This window comes from Gadus chalcogrammus, chromosome 1 (assembly GCF_026213295.1).
Source record: "Gadus chalcogrammus isolate NIFS_2021 chromosome 1, NIFS_Gcha_1.0, whole genome shotgun sequence".
Taxonomy (NCBI): Eukaryota; Metazoa; Chordata; class Actinopteri; order Gadiformes; family Gadidae; genus Gadus; species Gadus chalcogrammus.
The window spans coordinates 3,074,088-3,095,539 of record NC_079412.1 but is presented as its reverse complement, the minus strand read 5'-3'; the positions used below and the strand labels follow the sequence as shown (position 1 = coordinate 3,095,539).

At 43.7% G+C, this 21,452-nt stretch overlaps 1 protein-coding gene across 5 annotated transcripts; it reads left to right on the top strand.

Annotated features, from left to right (window-relative positions):
- Positions 1 to 2,786: 2,786 nt before the first annotated feature.
- On the top strand, positions 2,787 to 19,283 carry LOC130401410 (uncharacterized). 5 transcript variants are annotated; one of them, XR_008903850.1, is made up of 8 exons: positions 2,787 to 4,224; positions 4,433 to 4,607; positions 5,991 to 6,104; positions 6,199 to 6,292; positions 6,412 to 6,823; positions 6,926 to 7,112; positions 17,878 to 17,897; positions 17,997 to 18,102. XR_008903850.1 is itself a non-coding variant. In XM_056605292.1 (5 exons), the coding sequence occupies exons 2-5, from the start codon at positions 6,431 to 6,433 to the stop codon at positions 18,093 to 18,095; spliced, it is 699 nt and encodes a 232-aa protein (XP_056461267.1). In that variant the 5' UTR covers positions 5,955 to 6,104; positions 6,199 to 6,430; the 3' UTR covers positions 18,096 to 18,102. The 5 variants fall into 5 exon arrangements, 2 of the variants coding, with proteins under 2 accessions (XP_056461267.1, XP_056461338.1); XR_008903837.1 differs by having other exon boundaries at positions 6,199 to 6,823; XR_008903839.1 differs by lacking the exons at positions 17,878 to 17,897; positions 17,997 to 18,102 and adding an exon at positions 19,039 to 19,283 and having other exon boundaries at positions 6,199 to 6,823.
- The last annotated feature ends 2,169 nt before the right edge of the window (positions 19,284 to 21,452 follow it).

Below are 21,452 nucleotides of genomic sequence, written 5' to 3'. Positions count from 1 at the left end.
CGCAACAACCAATGAAAAAAATCAGTTATTTACGGATTCGTCCACGTGACTCTTCTGAATGTTTCAGTGGTAAAGTGTGTAAAGTATGACCAAGTGTTTCTTTCTGTTCAATAGTCTAGATAGAACTTTATCAATCCCCTGTAGGAGAAATTTGTTAATAAAACAATAATGGTAAAAAAATAAGGAATCTCCCACTTCCGGCTTCCATGAAAGAGAACCATACTAATTCACACAATAGCGTTGATGCAAATCTAGCATTAAAGGTTAATTTAAGGAAGTTCTCTCCAGTCACGCTGAAACTAGTTTGCTAGTAGTAGCGCTTTAATTTGCAGTGTAAGAGAATTCTGAGAAATCTGAATGCTGACAAAATTCTCAGAATTCTGACACTGCAATTTATTTGCACGCTACGACTAGTGAACTACTTTAAAAAAAACTCGACACTGCGACCAGGCGACAAATGACTGGTGAGAAGCTTCTTAAATTAACCTTTAATGCTAGATTTGCAGCACTTTAATTCCCGTCAACTTTGTTTTCTAACACCAGCATTTCCACAACTATGCTCATGTTCGTGACTGCTATAGGCCTACAAAACCATTTATAGTGCATCTATTTTTCTGCTGGGTAATGCAGCTTTAATTTGGGCTCTGATTCTGAATAAATGCCGCTGCTGAACTGTGTGAATAAATAAAGGGAACTGAAATCTAAAGAAGACACGTGGTTTTGATGTAGGCCTACCGTGAATTCCAGCTGAAAGTGGAACATTGCTGCCATCAGGGGAAATTAATGTAACCTAGGCATATTGTAAGTAGCTTTCAATTCCTTGTTTTTTTGTTGATCATGTTTCGTTGGAAACCACGGGAGCTGGAAACAGCCCAGAGTAAGTCATCTCCTTTTTTAACGTTACAACAAATTCACAACTTGTTTGACACAAACAATGACAACTTGATTGCTGTTAAAGAATGTTGCCCACATAATTAGCACCAGTTTTTCAATACTGAGCGTCTGTAGCCTGTAGTTTTATAGCACACACACACACACACACACACACACACACACACACACACACACACACACACACACACACACACACACACACACACACACACACACACACACACACACACACACCATGCGTGCACGCACACACGCGGAAAATGAATAATGAATGAAAAATTGTCTGTCTTCAAAACTTGAGGAAGTTTTAGTGGACAAAAACTTCCTTAACAAAAAAAAGGAAATTATGGATATACAGGGTGTTTTTAACATATATGGATCCAACAATGTTCCCAACACTGACACAGATAATTCAGATCATTGCACTCACAATTCCTGTAAACAGTTGTAGTTGTGAGCGATCTTTCAGTGTGTCGAGAAGGCTCCACACCTGGCTTAGGTCAACCATGGGGCAAGGAAGGCTTCACCAACTTTCTCTTTTGTCCATTGAAAAGGAGCAACTATGCAAAGTGAGTCAAAGCCACGTTATTGACCGCTTTGCCACCATGAAGGCGCGGCGATACAGCTTAATAGTGAAAAAAGAATCATTAAAAAAGGCTCTATGCAGTAGTGTATGGCCTTATTTAGTTTAATTTAAGAGCTTTGATGGTTCTATAACATTTTCCAGGTTGATTGGTGGCAATGAGCCACCTCACCTTAAGTCAGAAATTCTATTAGTTTTAAACCTTGTTTCTTGCCTTTTTAGTACATGTCGTTCTGGCAAAATTATGCTGTTTCCACACAGCTTCTAAATAAATATAGATGTGTAGACTTCTCCTGATAAAGAGGTGAAGGTCATAAAGAGACTTTTTGTTTATTTGTCAGTTACCTTATTTGTAAATCTTTGAGATGTGTATGTGTTTAAATAAATATAATTGTACGGTACTCATGAATCCATCTTTGCGTCTTTACCTTTACCAGTGCTTTAATATAGCCTACAATATGACAGTGACAATGATTTTGAAGCTTGTACATACCCTTCTGTATCCATCTATTTCATATTGTGCACACGTAAAAAAAAAATGTTGGCAGTTGGGGGCCTTTGCCCCAGTAAAACTCTAGGTCTAGCAACGCCCCTGGTTACCATACCGAAATATGCCTACTTTATAACAAATAAAGTGAGTTAAAAGCAACCCGGGAGTGGACAACTTTCTTCAAGAATACTGCAATAGTTTTCATCGCCTACCAACAAGAGATTTGGAGCATTGCAAACAGTGGCTACTGGCTATCAATCATCCGAATTTTGGAGAAGACACAGCAGCCATGGAAGGCATAAAACTGAAGAAGGTTTCGAATTAAATGTCCTGGGAACGAAGAGCAGCTCTTTTGAACACCACAATTCCGTCAATATTTACCGTTCCATATGACGATGAACAGCCCGGGATGTCTACAACTAGCAGCGCTGAACGCATGTGCCTGGAGGTAAGACTCACTCAACTATATAACTGATGACACACACTGATCATCAGTGTTGGGAATAACGCCGTTCAAAATAACGGCGTTAGGTAACGCCGTTATTTTTCCACTAACGGGGTAATCTAACTAATTACTGTTTCCGTCGTTACAACGCCGTTATCGTTACTAAACGTTAAATGCGGTGCGTTACTGTGAATTGATTGAATACATTGCGTAATCTGAACGCACTCCTGGCTTTACACAAACTGCTAGTGAGGAGACCGCATGGATAAGCGAATATGATTGGCTACAAGCAGCCAATCGGAGCCATTGTTTTCACACACAAGCCAGGCCATGCGCTGCTCGCACCACACACACACACACACATCAAACAGATTAGAAGAAGCAGCCGAGATGGCGAGCCAGAAGCAATCCGATGAAAAGTTGGCATTTACAAGGTGGAAATATAAGCACTATTTCCAATTCATCGAGGAAAAAGGCAAGAACGTGCATGTAAAGTGTACACTATGTCCGGGAGGGAAGACTTTGTCGACATCCGTTGTTAGCAACTCAAATTTAACGAAGCATCTAGCAACAAAACACGCATCGACAAAGCTAGTGTCCAAAAACACAGATACCGCCACAGATAGCTCGCCATCCACAAGCCAGGAAGGATACGGAGCAAAGTCAAAGCAGCCAAAGCTTGATTTTTCTGCCCCACAGCAAACAGCTATGACACAGGCTGAAGTCAACCGTATGATAGGCAGGTACGTGGTCAAAAATATGTTGCCGTTATTGACGGTGGAGGATGATTCATTCCGAGCCATTATAGCTAAAATACCAAAGAAAGGAGGGGCCTGTACACCATGCACAAAGACGTTTGCTAAATACTTAGATGCTGATTACGTCAAAATGAACACAGAACTTAAAAAGAGTTTTGAAGAGTTGGACTTTTTGTCTACAACTGCAGATATTTGGACTGCGCACAACCGCCTCGGCGTGACCGCACACTGGATAGATCCACGCAGCCTAGAGCGAAAGAAAGCAGCCTTGGCCTGCAGACGGTTCAAGGGCCGTCATACGTATGACCGCATTGCTACTGAACTAGACAATATACACTCATCCTTTGGTATTCCTAAGAAAATCACAGCTACTGTCACAGACAATGGTTCGAACTTTGTGAAGGCCTTTAAAGTGTACCAGCCCGTTCAGGGTGATGACTCTGGGGGGGAGGATGAAGATGATGTGACTTTTGTCGACCTTCATGATGCCTTACAGTTACAAGACATGAATGTGGATGAGGATGTGGAAGAGGATGTTGTGACTCTGCCACCACACCACAGATGTGCATCACACACAGCAAACCTTATATCATGCTCTGATGTGGACAAGTGGCTACTCTCAAGGCCAGACATAAAATCTGTGTACAGAAGTGCTACCTCAAAATGTGCAGCTTTGTGGAATAAGGCTAGCCGTTCCACAATTGCTGCAGAGACCGTGGATGAAGTCCTTGAAAGGAAGCTCCTTGTCCCATGTACAACCAGATGGAACTCCTTTCATGATGCCGTTGCTCGTGTCTGTGAATTCCCGCTCGCCGAGCTGAACACCATCTCCTACAATTTTGGGTTGAAGGCCATCACAGATCGGGAGTACCAGTTCCTCAGAGAATACTGCACAGTGTTGAAGCCACTAACAGTAGCCCTCGACATTCTTCAGGGTGAAGACAACTGTTTCTATGGCACACTCCTTCCAACACTGGAGACATTGATCTCCAAGACCCTGGACTTGAAGAGTGGCCTGCAAATCCTTGGTGACCTTCCAGAGGCTGTTGTCATGGTAAGAGCTAGTATTTCTTCAAATGCATTAACATACTCCCATACAATTATGAATAATGAAATCAAAGTAAATCAAATGTATATCTCATAATTGTGTGTGTGTGTGTGTGTGTGTGTGTGTGTGTGTGTGTGTGTGTGTGTGTGTGTGTGTGTGTGTGTGTGTGTGTGTGTGTGTGTGTGTGTGTGTGTGTGTGTGTGTGTCATTTCAGGCGATCAAAACCAGATTTGCAGAGGTGCTGGAAAGTGAGACTGCCGTCTTGGCTGCCGTGACACTGCCCAGGTTTAAACTACGTTGGCTGCGAACACAGGAAAGGAAGGACAAAGCCAAGGCAGGTTTGCTGGCAGAGTGCAGGAAAAGTGCCCAAGATGAAGACCAGCTGACAGGTACAAACGCACCAACACGCAACCTCAGCACCGACTCAGCCATAGAGGATGATTTTTTTCCTTTGAGGATGAGGAGGACTCCTCTGCTTCTGTGGAAAGCCAAGTCGCTGACTATTTAAAATCAGGAGCACAGGGGATGGACAGTCTTAACGGATTCCCACTAATAAAGAACATTTCACTGAAATACAATGCAGCCACTCCATCCAGTGCCCCTGTAGAGAGACTATTTAGCCTGGGGAAGCTGGTCTTCATCCCAAAGAGGAACAGGCTGTCAGACAAGAGGTTTGAAATGCTGCTGCTTCTTAGATACAATCTTTGGTTTGAAGGGTAGGATGATTAGGCTACATGGGTATGAAGAAAATACTTGAAATACAGTAGCCAGACATTTGTCTTAGGTTGTGAGGGTTTGATTGATTTAATATGCACATAGTTAAAGACACTTTATGTTGTTCAAATGCTTACTTTTGTATTGAAAAAAATACTGGTTGTTTACTTGACAAATTGTCTCAGGTTGTGAGAATTTGATTTATTTAATTTACTAGAGTTACTGTAAACACACTTTATATTGTTTAACTGTTTACTTTTGTGTGTGCAATAAATATCCAAGGTTATGTTCAAGTACCTGTCTGTTCTACTCATTTCAGCTGACTTGTGAAAACTGCTCAGAAAAATCAAAATTCTTTGACATATAGCAACTTTTTTTAACACGCAAATAGTTACTTCCCAGGTAATTAGTTACTTTTATATTAAAGTAATTCAGTTACTAACTCAGTTACTTTTTGGAACAAGTAGTGAGTAACTATAACTAATTACTTTTTTAAAGTAACGTTCCCAACACTGCTGATCATCATTGATTGCTGAAATCAGTGCTGCTAGTAAGCACTTCAGGTTACTGCTAGAGCTTTTGCTACTCGGCTCCTCGGTCGGCTGCTACCCCTCAAAACCCGAGTTGAATTATTATGGATAAGGTTATGTAATAATATTCACTCTTACATGCCGGCACATTAGAACAACATGCGACAAAAACATGCGAAAGACGGCAGCTTTACTTTGTAAACAGCAAACTTATAACTCCTATTTGTTTGGTTCACGCGACGGCACTGTAGCTTTGCGCGGCCATCTTGAAGACCGATCTCACCCACTGACCCATTGATTTCAGTGGTAACTCAGCAACCACAATCAAACGACAGACATGCCGGCAATTTGTTGTGCAGTAGCCCACTGCACAACGCATTGCCGGCACGGCTGTCATTTCATTGTGGTCGTAGGTGTTTGTTGGTTGCTGAGTATTCTATATACGTTTGCTGTTATCGATGTTCAACGATGTTTCACGTATGTTAGGTTTATGTTATTAAAATGTTTATTGATCATATCTCATTTCAGACTCTAACAACGTCTGCTGCAGCTTCGTTCTCGTCGTCAGAAGATGAGGAAGACCAGTCAGCGCCAATGATGTCAACACCATTGAAGAATCCTCCCTCTGGCAGAGCACAGTTTGTAAGTTTGTACAGCATATTGTCTGTAATGGAATTATAAAACTACTGCAATTTGTGAAATTTAACATTGAAAATAAACCTCTTTTGTTTTATAGTCACCAGGCCTCGATACCAATGGTGAAACCGACGAAAGCTATCGGCCTGAATCAACCCTCACCCCCACATCGGCGTCGTCATCAGAGGATGAAGGTGTTAAGGAATGGCGTGAAAAGAAGATTATTGTCAATGAATCCAGCGTAACTATTCAAATTTGCCAGATGTGTGGGAAACCGATTTCATCTAAGACCATCTTTGATTCTGGCGCACAGAGGCACAGAGGTGAAATGGATGTGTCTTGGGGGCCATTCTGGGACCTGGACATCTTCACCTGACGTAAGAGGAATGCCAGAGGTTAATCTCCTTTCAGCTGCAGCTGTTCTGTTCAGGGGCGGCACATACACGGAACTCTCAGACTGGTGCCAAACCATGGGTCTCCAAATGATTGGAACAACTACGTTTTATAACATTCAGAAGGCGTACTTGCACCCTGCTATTGAGAACGTGTATTGGGAGAAAAGAACAGAACTCTTGGCAAGAGTTCATTTGGAACAGGAAGATGGGAAGAGGCCACATTTGGCAGGTGATGGCCGATGTGACTCGCCAGGCTTCAATGCAAAATACTGCCACTACACCTTTATGTTGGACGACACAAAGGAGATACTCCACACAGAACTGGTGCAGGTAAGATACATATAAATGGATGCAGAATAACAATAATAGAAAATTAGTCTTTCTATGTTGAACATTTTGATGACGTGCAACTTATCAAACTTGAATCTTTAGTGTAGAGAGACCACCAGCTCTGGAACCATGGAGCCACTGGGTTTTACGAGAGGAATGACTGAGCTTCTGGACTTGGGCCTTGACGTGGAGGTGATGGCCACGGACCGCTCCACATCAATACAAAAAATAATTCGGGAACAATATCCTAGTGTCCAGCACGAATTTGACATCTGGCACACAGGAAAAGGTATGTATTTTTTGCCATTCTTGTAAACATACACACGCAATTCTTCTCCGGACCTTCCCCCAATTGACGCCTACCCCCCATTGATAGCTCATGGTATCACCCCTGCCCAGATCTGTGCAGCCTCGCTGAACTTAGTCATTGTAGAGGTGTGATTTCCTTTCATTCAAGAAAACACACAATCCACACGTCTACACTGGCTGAGGGAAGCAATGCTTCGAAGCTCTGGGAGGGGTTGAGAGTGAGAAACTAGAAGGTGTGTGTGGAGGCTATCTTATAAACCCTCTGCATGGATCTCAAAATGTTCTCAACACATAGCAAAATAGAATCATAGGTCCAGAGGGTGTTCCATGAACGGAGGTATAACAAACACTGACTGTACGTCCACACCAGGAGCGACACACTCAAAGTTTCGCTACAAATTTTTCTGTTCGCTTTGGTCGCTTTGGTCGTTCATGACGTACAATTCAATTATGCAGACGCATTTAAAGGAGCCGTTTGCGTTTAGTAGGCCCTACAGACAGCCATATCAAATAGTGAACTCTCCCATACACCTTTGCCATATTGCCGAGACGGTTTTGCTTGTTCGATAAAGTGCTTCGACAACAAGTAGGACAGTGATTCCCCCCAATATAAAAAAAATATCCTAAAATGTAGGCTAATTACAACCGAGAACAAAAAACCCTGCGTGCTGTAGTAGTTAAAATATGTTTCACTGATCTGCATCTGCAAATCATGATCTGCACTCATTCGTCGCACTCAAAACAAATAGACATTGGCGCACATGGCTAATTTGCATACGTGCACAGGACTGGTTGGCTCCGCAAGGCAAATAATGGAACATATCTATCTATCTAGGCCTATCTGTCTATCTATCTATCAACGCGTGTCTAGTTTTAGTGATGTATTGTGTGTATGTCCAGTCAGACTTGTTCTGTGTGGTCTTGTAGGCTACTGTCCTGTGTGGGCCGAACCACCTAAATGGATTCCCGGCGATTTGTGTCGTTTGGTATTAATAAAGACTTGACTAGGCGATCTATCTATCTAGACTATTTAATTAACAATTATTCACCTCAGTCTCCGTGAATGGTGGGGAATAGAGGGATAAAAGACAAGAGATATATCCCTTGTCATTTATCCCTCGTCTTGTCGATTAGTTTGTTTATGTGAAGATTTCAAAAACTTTTTTGGTTTTGTTTAAAGCATGCTACACGCGATTGGTTGGTTAGATTGGTGGCATGGAGAGCAAATTAAAATGATTCCCGCTTAAATACGAACGTTCTAGAGCCTATAAATACTCCCGCTTATCATCACTTGATATCCAAACCACTATGGCGTTTCGATCTCTGAACTGAAAAAGGGTTGGTTCGTACAACACCGGGTGCCCAGTTACAGCCGCGATTAATACTTCAGCCGACATTTTGTTCAGTGAGTGAATAAAGGTAGGTAGGAACCAAAGTGCCTGCCGATGTTCCCTGGGATCCACGCAAGCGAAGAGCGTCTACATTCCGATTGGCTGTCAGTGTTTGGCCGCTGAAGCGAATAATAGTCATTTGCATAAAGTTAAAAAGTTTTCAATCTTTTTGACAGCTCTGGTCGCTCAACTTTGTGGCCGCTGGGAGCGTTGGTCGCTGTGGTCGCCTTTGCCCATAAAAAGTGGATGACTTCCCCGGCGATTTGGTGCGATCAATTCGCTTCTGTCGCTCAATTCGCTACAGACCGCTGAACTCTAGGGTTGATTACCCTGTCCGACTACCCAGAGTTTTCGGTTCCACAGCAGCGGTGTGCATTAGTTCAATCAATCGGGTTTGATTAACACAGGGTTGTGCGCGTCCACACCAAACCTAAAAAAGACACGATGTATGGATCATGGAAAGCGTATCGAAATGGCGAAACGGGCCCCTTATTTCAATGAAATGGAACTCCTGGAGAGCTATGACGAGGAGAAGGACATTATCACAAGAAAAGGGAACTCTAAAGCCTCTACAACCCGGGAGAACCAAACCTGGCAGCGGATCGCTGACCGCGTAAATGCGTTAGTTACACGTTAAAAGCATGATCCTTAATATTTGAGCCATGAATAATAAATATCCCAGTTAAGCATTCTTAGAGATCCTACCACATAACCCCTTTCTTCTAAAAAGATATGTACTCCGATGGCTTCCAAGCGGTCAGCGGATCAAGTATAAAAAAACATACAAACTGGTAAGCTTTTCCCACCATCGTATTGGTATAAATTTAAATAAGCCATTTTTTAACCAATTTATGCCTAAAACGCCTGCTAAAAACGCCTGCTAAAATCCTATGCTATTCTAGGAAAAATAACCTCATTTCCTGAGGGTTTTCTGAGAAAATAGTAAGAATTGTCAACGTCTACATAAACCTTATATCTAAGGCCTCTGGAGCACCTAGAAACATTAATAAGAAGCATTGTGAAGGTAAGAAACTGCAGGTTTTATTTAAACCTGCTCCCTGAGCACACAAAAAACAATAACATTTATAAAAAAAACTCTCAAACACACAAAAACAATATAAATCAATGATATACAATAAATACAATAGTACAATAAATACAATTTTGTATGCAAACATTATGAGGGAGGGGAAGAGGGGGAGGGAGGGGGGAAGAGAAATGGGGAGGGAGGAGGGGGGAAGAGAAATGGGGAGGGAGGAGCGGAGAGGGATGGGGAGGGAGGAGAGGGATGGAGAGGAATGGAGAACGTCCTGGGGTGGAGCAGGCCTCGCGGTTTACATGGTGCAATGAAGCACTCGCGGTGCAGAGGGGATGTTACAACATGCTTGCACCCCATCAGTGTTGACCCCGGACGCACGTTGGTGCCGCTGTGCTTCAGGGAACACTCCTTGCAGGTCTTCCTTTTACTATTGATCTGTGCCAGATCATGGTCAGCAGAAGCTCCTGTTGGGGTGGTGGGGCGCACAGAGGGAGCGCTCCTCGCTGTGACAGGAACGATCAGCTCCTGGGCCAGATCCTCCAGCCAGTCTTTATAGCCAGTCCTCCTGTATTTCCAGGCAGGTCCTCCCACAGACCTGGCAGCAACAAAGGCATTGTAGGCCACCACAACACCGATCAGGTAGAAAAACAGCCTCCTCCACCACTTCGTAGACCGATGGTGAATCTGGTAGTAGCCCACCATCTGGTCCAGAAGATCCACACCCTTCATGTGCTTTGGATAATCAGCCAGGCACGCTGGCACAACGGACATCGTCTGCGTTGCCCACCAACTCTCCTTTTCACTGACCCATGCTCTGTCGGGTCATGAAGTTGGACAGAACCATCACAGTTTTTGTGTCCTGCCAGACGCAGGACGTGTGGTCATCCCGCTGCGCCACATTGAATGCGTGCTTTGTTAGACCAGCCGCCTTAGTCAGTTCTTTGTTTTTAGGGAGGTCCTTCCTCCCGGCACGCACCGTGCCGCATGCTTGCACCCCCATGCCCTGCAGATCTAGTAACAACTTCACACTTGTGTAAAAATTGTCCATGTACACACACAGGTTGGACCCAAAGTAGGGCTGTGCCAGGTCTGACACAATGCGGTGAGCCAGGCCTGTCTCAGGCTTTCCCACAATGGCCCCTGTGTACACCTGGAAGTTGTTGACGGTAGCCAGTGCTGCTCTCCGCCATGACCCACACCTTATCCCCCACTTCACCGCTTCATCGGGGGTACTGCCGGAAGGAGAGGCGTCCCTTGTATTTCACCATGGACTCATCCACGCTCACATACCCATTGACCTCATAGAGTGCCTGGAACTGAGCGAGGAGGAGGTCCATGAACCGCCGGATCTTCCATAGTTTGTCAGATTTATCCATGGCGGGGTCAACATTATCTTGGAGATGGAGATATCTGAAAATACATATGACAAAGCATTCAATCATTGTATTATTATGAGACCCACCCTCTCAGCTGGTGCTAAGACAATGGCCTACTAGAGTGTCTATAGGGTATAGGGGTTCATTTTGGGGGAGGGGGGGAGGGGTGACAAAAGATGACAAAGGTGAATAGCAGGAAGGGGGTAGGGAAGGTGTTCAAATGCTAATTGTGGCGAAGACAGGGAGTACACATTCAAGTTGGATACACAATAAAGCTACACTAACAGAAAAGCAGTTTCCAGTTCCAGTTCCATCAATGTTATTTATAGTATTTATATTTATTCATAATTGTATTATTCATTATGCTGTATTATGCTATACAGTTCTGCATCATCACATTAGTAATCGCTATAGCACCACTATCATTACTGCCCATTCCGTTTTCTAAGAGAAGAGAACTCGGAAGAGCGCACAAGAAAACAAAACATAAATAATTACCTCCAGATCATGTCGAAACGGTCCCTGGACATTGCCTTGGGAAAGTGTGTCTGGAAAAGCCACTTAGTTTGCCTCCAGTAGTTCCGGCGTGCTGGCAGCTTTAAAATCCCGAACGTGAGACACAGCCCGAGGAAAGTTTTCATCTCCGTTTTGGAGACCGGTGTCCACTTTGAGGTCGTGGGGATCTGTGTGCGTAATTGTTCAGCTACAGATTTGTCTCTGTTACCAACAAGTCCCACAGCTCATCTGTAAATATCAGGGAAAAGACTTCGAGGGGGCTAGCATCCACGGCGATCGGTTGCTTTATCCCCGGTGTTCTTTTAAATGCCTTCGTTGTCCGAGGCTGGTAATTGCCGGTTGTCCAGTCCACTTGGAATCCCTGAAATTCCTCCTCCTCCTCCCCTTCCGTGTCCACAAACGTGTCCCACTCCTGTGCCGTATCTAATGGATCCTCAATATCCTCCTCCCTCTCAGACTCAAATCCTTCAAAATCTAGCTCGAAATCACTGCCATCGCTATCAAAACACTCCATCTTCACTGCTCCTTCTTCACTACTACTTCTCGCTAACCAGCATGGAATCACTGAAAACGAACACAGAATATCGCGTGGCTATATGATTGATTGACGTGATTTTCAGCCAACCAAAGTTCGTTTTGGTGGTCTCCTGATCTTTACCAAAGCCTTAAGACCCACCCCATGTGTATTTTTAACCAACCAGAGTGAGTTATATGCTGCATTCGTCATGAAACAGCACGTGTACAAAATGCTGCGCTACGCAGCAACCGGCAGGAAAGCCTATGTTGCGCTATGCAGCAACCGGCAGGAGGGGCTATGCTGCGCTACGCAGCATCCGGCGCCAATGGGTTAAGCCAATCGTGAAAAGGGCCGACAGTCGGCAGACTGGATCTGGCCCTCAAATTGTCTTGACACCGGTGGAGGGGAGCGTGTCTATGTTCCCCGGGTCCTATGTTCCCCGGGTCCTATGTTTCCCGGGTTCTATGTTCCCCGCTTTGCATGAGACAGGGGAACATAGGACCCTTTTTTTTAAAAAGGGTCCTATGTTCCCGCTTTTCACAAAAAAGGGTCCTATGTTCCCCGATATGTATGTGACAGGGGAACATAGGACCCTTTTTCTGAAAAAGGGTCCCATGTTCCCCAGTCTGTTACTTTCTCCACCATTACTGGAAGAGGACGTCTGGTTACACTACGTACGGGAAACCCATTTGATTCCTACCTGTTCCACTGTTAAATAGCAGCCCAAATTGGTGGGCGCTATATCCTGGCAATTTCTCTGCTTGAGAAATACGAAGTGTGGTTTGTGAACGTGTGCATGGGTTGAATTGCGTGTGTCTCACGCCGAATGCGTGAGACTTGAGAGCCCTGCAATAGCGATCTTTTTCACGAAATTGGACCTGCACAAACTAGGCTACATATTATATGAAAGCTGAGCCGCCACTGATTCCAACCATCTAAACCATATCATTCTGGGACTAAATCTCGCAAATAACAACTTTAGAAGAAACTTCCCCCTTTCTTTTAATGGTCCCATGACATGCTATTTTATGTAAGATAGGTATAGTGGGCAACTAACACAGTATTCAAAGACGTTCCCGAAATTACGCCGTGGTGCAGCGTTACAGCCACTCCGAGCCAGTCGCACATTGAGCTTCCCCCAAATGCGTGTCAAGGAGGAGGGTGGGGGTGTGGCCCTGAGCAGCTTGCAGCCACGGTACCATGCGCTCTGTTTACAGTGGATGTATCGCAATGGCAGGCGCACACAGCCTTTAGCCGTGTTCTGTAAATATTCTAGAACACACGGGAGTCCTGGAGCTCTATATCTAAATATTATCATATAGCCTACACAGATATCTATATCATATAATATATATTATCACGGCCAAATGCTGTGTGCGCCTCAAGACGATATTATGAATCACAAACAAATTTGTCGGGTTCTGCGACGTCTCTGGGCGATGGTGCCTCGCGGCAACTGGCGGCATGTCGCAGTTCATGTAGCCTACTTCAGCGAGTCAAAGCCAAAGTTCCTTTCCCCCAATTCCTTCTCAACCATGGCTCAGATAACCCCCACTACAGTCTCGTTATGGAAATACAAGAGACGTCAAAGAACCGACAAGAAACACTTGCGTTACAGTGTGTGTATTCACTAGGCCTGCAGCGGATTCGAATTGTATCCGAATCCGTTCGGTTCGTTTACCACAGTTCGGAGCATTCTGGAGATCCGCGGATTTCGGTTTCATGAAGGCATTGCCTTATGTAGCGTATTTTGCCTACTGTAGCCTACGTCCGATACAAAAGGGTGTTTAGGACCCAGCGGAATGCATTCTCACCAGTGCTGCCCGAGCCAATGAAACTTTTCCCGCCCCTCCCTTCATCCTGTCAGCGTTCAAAACAAACTGGGCTTTTCAAGCGCACGATTCCTAAATTTAAAGAAAGTAATTGATACAATTATATTCTAAATATACGGGAGATAAATACAAACGGGTGATAAGCGGGATAACAGCCTTCGAGGTCGACCGGTTCGATGAAAATAATGGACAGGTAGAGGCAACTCTGGCTTCATGCTGCGCTCGTCGCCAGAGTTCTAAGCCTCGTCGGCCGTTATCCCTTACATGTTACACTCAGTGCACCATGTTTTCAAATGCATTTAGGGGAACATTTATTGCACAAAAAAGCCTTGCAAGTTGTCTGATTGCAGTCAATTAACACATTGCAATAGCCTGTGGGTCTCATTCATTTTTGTGTTTCTCCCCCAAACCCTCCGTCAAAAAAAAAGTCTGCCTATTTACTATCACGGACATGATCCTAATCCGAACCGTATCCGAAACCGAGGCCCAAAACGGTTATCTGAACCGAACCGTGGACACACTGATCCGTTTCACCCCTAGTATTCACACACACACATGTGACGCTCGCACGGTCGTGTCTCATTGGCGGGCCAACGTCTCTGGGCGGGCCAGGCAGAGTAAGGGGAGGAGCTTAGATGCATTATGACGATATAAATAAAGACATTCCAAATCAGCGCGCTTGAGCCTCCGTTTTTTCAAAGGCGAGCAGAACAATTAGTGCTCGTTTTACACCAAACGCAAGTTTTAGCCCCTGGGGGACCATAGACGGGCTAGGGGAACTCATATTTATGTTAGAAAACATCATAAAGTGAGATTTTCATTTATTGGGACCTTTAACAACAGAAAAACGAAATTTTACCTTTGTGATTTTTGTCCACAGAGCTTCTGTGTGAAGTCACTGTTAGTTTTTAATGTTGCATTGTCGAAGCAATTAGAGAAATACAAAAGTTCAAGAGAAAACAGCAATAGTAGGCATATACTGAGTAAATAAAAAAGATCACTAGGGGGCACTATTTCAGTTTGTGCATTTGAGATCGGTCACTCACAGGTCACGATCAAGGCACTGTGATTTGAAGATGGAGCAACGGTGAACGGTTGTAAGTGGAACAGCTAAGCAAAAACAAGAGAAAATGTATTTGCTGTTGACTTTTATTGAGGCTGCCGTGCCTGCGCAGTTTACTTTACTTAGCTGATCCGTCACTTTCTTATTGAACAGCCTTAGAAAATGATATTTGACTATTCTTAATATCATAAAATGTCAACCCTTGTAAATCCTGTTTTGTTTAAATAAAGATGCATTTATTTGTATCTTTTTTGGGGGGAGGGGCTTGCATAGTCCGCGTGCCCAGGGGCCGATATCTCACCATCCGTCGGTAGCCTATCTAATCTGAAAATACTCATTAATTATATATAATATTATATATAATCATATCAACCTAGCAGAGAAAAATAATAGGTCTAATAAAATTATAGGCTATGCAAAACCCATCCAATCTTTTTAGATTTTTTTTTGGCTCCTCGTGCTGGACCAGTTAGCCACCCCTGTCATAGGCCCGAGCTAGTTTATTACCAAGGAGGAGACCATGGCGAGGTTAATGACGGGAGACCGGGGAGGAAAAGTTTTGGTTCTGGACGAATTCAGATACCATAGGCACCGCACTAACCAGCAAGATATTAGATGGAGATGCTGGAGAGAGAACTGCAGGTCAGTACTCCGGACCAACATCTTTGATGTTGAGGAAGAGCATCCTAACATCGTTGTCAATGAGGTCGGTGAACATGTGCATGCCCCTGACAAAGTACAGGTGCGCAATGCAGATTTCCGCCAAGAGGCAATTGGAGAAGTCGAGAGGGAACCCACAGTACCCATCAGAAGGGTCTACAATGCCCGGCGAGTAGCTCTGCAGCGGCAACGTACACTCCAGGGTGGAGGAGACAGAGCACCACCACAAGACTTCCCGTCAGTGAGGTCAGTTATGGCCAGAGCCCGTAAACATGTTATGCCTCCCATCCCACCTACCATTGAGGACGTAAGAATAGAAGGTCCATGGGCAGAGACATGGGGCAGTGATACATTCCTGTTGCACCAAGATGAGGATTGGGGTGTCGCAGTCTTTGCCACTAAGGACAACTTGCGGAAGCTGCGACGCTGTGCGACCGTTTACATGGATGGAACATGTAAGTCCTGCCCACACCCGTACAATCAGGTGTTTATGGTGCTCGGGGACGTGCATGGCTTCGTTGTTCCACTTGTCCATGTTCTTATGGGCCAACGCACAATTGGACACTATCGCCAGGTGTTCCAATCAGACCTGCAAACTCCTCAGAGGAAAAAAAAGTGACAGTGTCACGGGAGAATTTTTTTTGATTGTAATATGCAAATGACACTAGTCTGAGCGTGACTTAACAAAACTCAGCATACTTTATCAAAAATCAATGTCAAAACATCCTTGAGGCTTATAAAAAATATTTTATTTACAACTGACAACAATTTTATTTTTTTGTCTCTTAGCCTGAGGGGGGATACCACGAACCTCGCTGAACATACCCAGGCTTTCTTGGGAAAACCTGGCTCGACAGAGCCGCAACTCGCAATCAGAGTTAAATGGTACCACGACGCTCACTTTAGATTCAATTAGTTGAACCAGGTTTTCCGCTTTAGGTTCAATGCGCGTACACATAAAAGGGGCGTTTATCGCGTCATTCGACTCACCCTTACACAAAATGAATCGAGCAAGAGCGGTGTATTTCACCCAAGGCGAGCAGTGAATTATTATGAACTCCTACGAGGAATTCAAAGTTCAAATCACAGCCAAGGGGAACACGGTTGCCCATAATATGGCTAGGGTGGCGTGCTGGCAAAAAATAGCCTACTGTGTTATTTCGTAAGTGAAATGATTCTGCATATTGTCTAAAAAATATCATGTATTATCATGTGTTTTACCCCCATATGTGGTGCCAGCACGCTCCTACAAACATGGGGCCAAGTCAAAAATAAATATAAAAATATTATTCAATGTGGTAAATTGTAAGCATCCATTTGATAATTTCAGGTGAATCTAGCCTGTGATTTGCAATGGCCTAGGCTCCAACCTTTAATCTCATGTTGATTACCTGTAGCAAATAAAAAGAAAACCCAAATTAATACTGCTCCGACCACCACCCTTCACCACTTCGGAGGAGCTGGCTCTCGCCAATATCGAAGGTCGGCCGATGATGGTGGAAGGGGGGATGCCCTCTCACCCCACTGCCTCAACATCCAAGGTGTTTGTAATGAGTATTCAAGTATTGGCAAAGGACATAAATAATTGTCTTGCTAATCAAATGTGAAATGATTGAGGGTAAAATAATTGTGTCATTTTTAGTTGAAGGTAACATTATTTTGGAGGAGCCGCCGACAATCAATCTCCAATCAGAGGTATATAACTATCAAAGCAAAGTATCACGTATTCTTCTAAATGTTTAATTTTTGCAAAGAATGTCTAGATTTCCCTGATTCTTGCAGTAGACTGTTATGGCAAGCCGAGTGTGCCACAATTCGACTTCAATTAAACGCGTTCTGAAACGCCAGCACGCGTGCCCAGAAGGCGTTTTGGTTTTCCAGAACGCGTTCCGGCGTTTCAGCGCGCGCGCCCAGAACGCGTTCCGGCGTTTCAATTTTTAATTTTTTTTTTTTTATTAAAAAATACTTTTATTTATAGCGTTATCGTTTATTACATTTATTTATTACAGCATTACATGGGTCAGGGGAGGTGAGGAGATAGATACTACTACAACTGATACTATAGGTAACCAACTGGTAGGTATTGGTACCCAACAGACCAGCCCTTTAGGAAGACTTCCATCCCGCTCCTGTCACATTACATAAATAGTTGGTGTATAGCCTATATAAATGCAGAAAATATTGCAGCCAAAATTGCCCCCAAAATATTCACAACATTTACCATTTAACCATCCCTTTTCACATTCAACTGGCCTCTACTCTTGATACATTTGTAACTCACCTACAAACTCACTCATAGCCTTTAATTTAGTGAAACGTTTGGTCACCTTTTTCCTATTTCTTTTTCACAGTGTCTACACGTCAGGTCATGGTGAGGAATATATTAATCATATATTTATATTAGTTAGTTAGTATGTTATTACTATATTGTTATTAAGTGAACATCAGTCCATGTGTTACAAACAAACAGCAGAAATCAAATGCCGGGAGGAGGGAGAAGCCTGTCTGGGCAGGCTCTATACACTGCGGTCCCGTTCCAACCAGCACCTGCCGACAATCTCCTGATTAGGAGTGAGAGAAACACAGGCATACACACAGCAGGGCCGGGTCAAAGACCCGCCTGGGTCATCACACCTGCAACTGAACACCTCCAAGAGAAATTGTGGTGGATTACAGGAGGACTAAATGACATATGCTACCAGTCTCCATTGAGAGGGGACAATGTGGAGGGGGTCACCACGTACAAATGCCAACACAGATGCACTCTAGAAAGAGCAGAGCCGGCTGTACTTGCTAAGGAGGCTGTGGTCCTTCAATGTCTGCAAGGTCCTCAGGATGTTTAGCCAGTCTGTCATTGTACTCTCCTATATGCTGTTGTGGGGAGGCAGCGTTAAGAAGATGGATACTGGGCGACTGGACAGGTTGTTAAGGAAAGCTGGCTATGTTTTGGGTATAGAGCTGAAGTGCATCACTTCAATAGCAGAGAAAAGAAGACTGAAATAGATGATGGTAATCCTAGATAATGACCCCCACTGTACAACACATTCAAATTCATACTCTTGTTCTTTCCATATTTATAGAATATGTGCCACATTCAAATTTAACAACAAGCCATACTTACAGTGATTATGTCCTGCACTGTGTCACTTTACACTACCACCATTGCACATACTGGTCAATATTTCACATCATCAGTATCTATCAGGCCTAGTAATCACTCCACATGCTGTTTACTCTTTACTTTTATGTACCTGAGAGTGATTTGATTTATTTTACGTGTGTGTGTGTGTGTGTGTGTGTGTGTGTGTGTGTGTGTGTGTGTGTGTGTGTGTGTGTGTGTGTGTGTGTGTGTGTGTGTGTGTGTGTGTGTGTGTGTGAAATTTCGTTGGACCACCCTTACCTTGATTGCTGAACAAATTCATTTGGCATTGCTTCAATAGGCTACTGCAAGGTCTAAAGAATTATTTCCGTCAAGTGTTCAATTCAATTCAATTTTCACCCTGATCTTGTAGGCTATTGATGATGGGAGAGTCGGACCACAGCGCAAAGCCTTCTCCAACACATCCCAAAGATTCTCAGGACTATGTGGTAGCCATGTATGAAAAGGATGGCATGCTCCCTGAACCACTCTTTCATGAGCCAGATGAATCTTGGAGTCATCGTCTTGAAGTATTTCCATGCCATCAGGGAAGAAAGAAATCCATTGATGGAATTCAGTTCATTCAGTAGCTAGCTAGCTATCTATCTATCTATCTATCTATCTATCTATCTATCTATCTATCTATCTATCTATCTATCTATCTATCTATCTATCTATCTATCTATCTATCTATCTAAATGATAATGGTTAAGGTTAGATGGTTAAAGTATTCCAATACCTCATGTCCAGTTAGTCGTTATTTTAAAGCTGTTTGATCATTTTGTAAATCGGCAATATGATCATACTGGAATAAAAAGAGCATCTTTGTTTATTTATAGCATAGTGTTTATTTCTGCATGACACGAGTCATCGTATTGGTCTGTTTGGAGTCCATTAACCATAGAAGATCACAGAAGTAGGATTCCACGCTGACCTCTAGGGCCACTGAGAGAGTCAACTGTATGTGAATCTCCCCCGCTAGCATGATCAATGATGGCCTATTGAGCAACAAATTAGCAGTAACGGTGGATGCTCAGCATTAGGAGTGGATGTAGACAATGAGCAGCCCCAAGTGGTGGATCAGCAGAACCTGCTGAAGGAGCTGCAAAGATTGTGGATGTAGAGCAGAGTTTAGCCAAACTAATGCTCGGGGCCTACCACGGCCCCTTCTTCTCTTTTCACTGGTCCCCCATGAATTCATAAATTGAATGTGGCCCGTTCTTATACTTTACATTTTACCCACACAGTTAACACATCCGTCAGAAATATCATTAATTTAACTAAAGACTATAGGATTGGGTACTAATAGAATGACAGAAGTTTTTGGGAATCACAGGGGGTTTGTGTTCTAAAAACACAATTGTTCTCTAACTTTCGATTGTTGGCACTTGATGGCTTATACTGATGTAAATTTAGAGGTCAGCAGCAGTAGAGGATCAGGGGATTGATATAGAGGGCCAGTAGCAGAGGTGCCCCCCAACCCCCACTCATAAATGGGGACTGTGTGGAAAGGGTTTCAGACTTTAGATTCCTGGGCACACACCACATCAAAGAGGATCTCTCCTGGATCACAGTAGTCAAGAAGGCCCAGCAGCAGCGACTCTATTTTCTGAGGATCCTCAGGAAAAACAACCTGTAGGAGAAGCTGCTGGTATCTTTCTACTGCTGCTCCATCGAGCTAGCTAGCTGCTCTGAAAATCACCGTTTGCACACTGCCCTCCCTGAAGGACATCTTCAGCTCTCGCTGCCTGGGCAGGGCAGCCAACATCCTAAAAGACCCTTCCCACCCTGGACACAACATGTCCACCCCTCATGGTTCCACCTGGTATAGGTCTCTCAAAGCTCGAACAAACAGACTCAGAGACAGCTACTATCCCATAGCGGTATGTGAATTGAACGATGCAAAATAAGAATTATACATTCATTCAACTATTAATTTCACATTCACAATTTCAGAAAAAACATCCTGAATGTACCATTTGCACTATTAAAAACTTTATTTATCTGTGCAGCACTACTGTGCAATACCGTTGACCTCAGCTGCTATTGTCATTTATCTGTATTTATCTGTCAACACTACTGTGCAATACTGTTTACCTCAGCTGCTATTCCTATTATCTGTATTATTTATCTGTACTTTTATCCTCATTTGTTATTTGTATATTTTATCATTAGGGGTCCAAGCCAACAGGTTGGATCCCTATTGTTTTTGTAAGGATTTTTCCTATTATTAGGGGTCCAAGCCAACAGGTTGGATCCCTATTGTTTTTGTAAGGATTTTTCTTATTAGGGGTCCAAGCCAACAGGTTGGATCCCTATTGTTTTTGTAAGGATTTTTATTATTATTAGGGGTCCAAGCCAACAGGTTGGATCCCTATTGTTTTTGTAAGGATTTTTATTATTATTATTATTAGGGGTCCAAGCCAACAGGTTGGATCCCTATTGTTTTTGTAAGGATTTTTATTATTATTATACTTCCTTCCCTAAAAGTGGGCCCACACCCCAAACCGTAAATGGTGCGGACATGCCAATTGCATGACTAGATCCAAGTCTGTGATGTGTATGCAGACGACAAAATCCGGACACGCCGGTCACTAGGTGGCGCTATACCAAGGAATACGCGTTTGGGGCTATAACTCCCACACCGAACCTCCCAGAGTCCAAAAACTTGTACCCACATATTCACTGGAGTCTGCTGCATCTTTTGGCCTAGGCCACGCCCATTTGCGTCTATGAATATTTTTCGCTAAATCGCGAAAACCGCAAAACTGTTTTTTCCCTACTTCT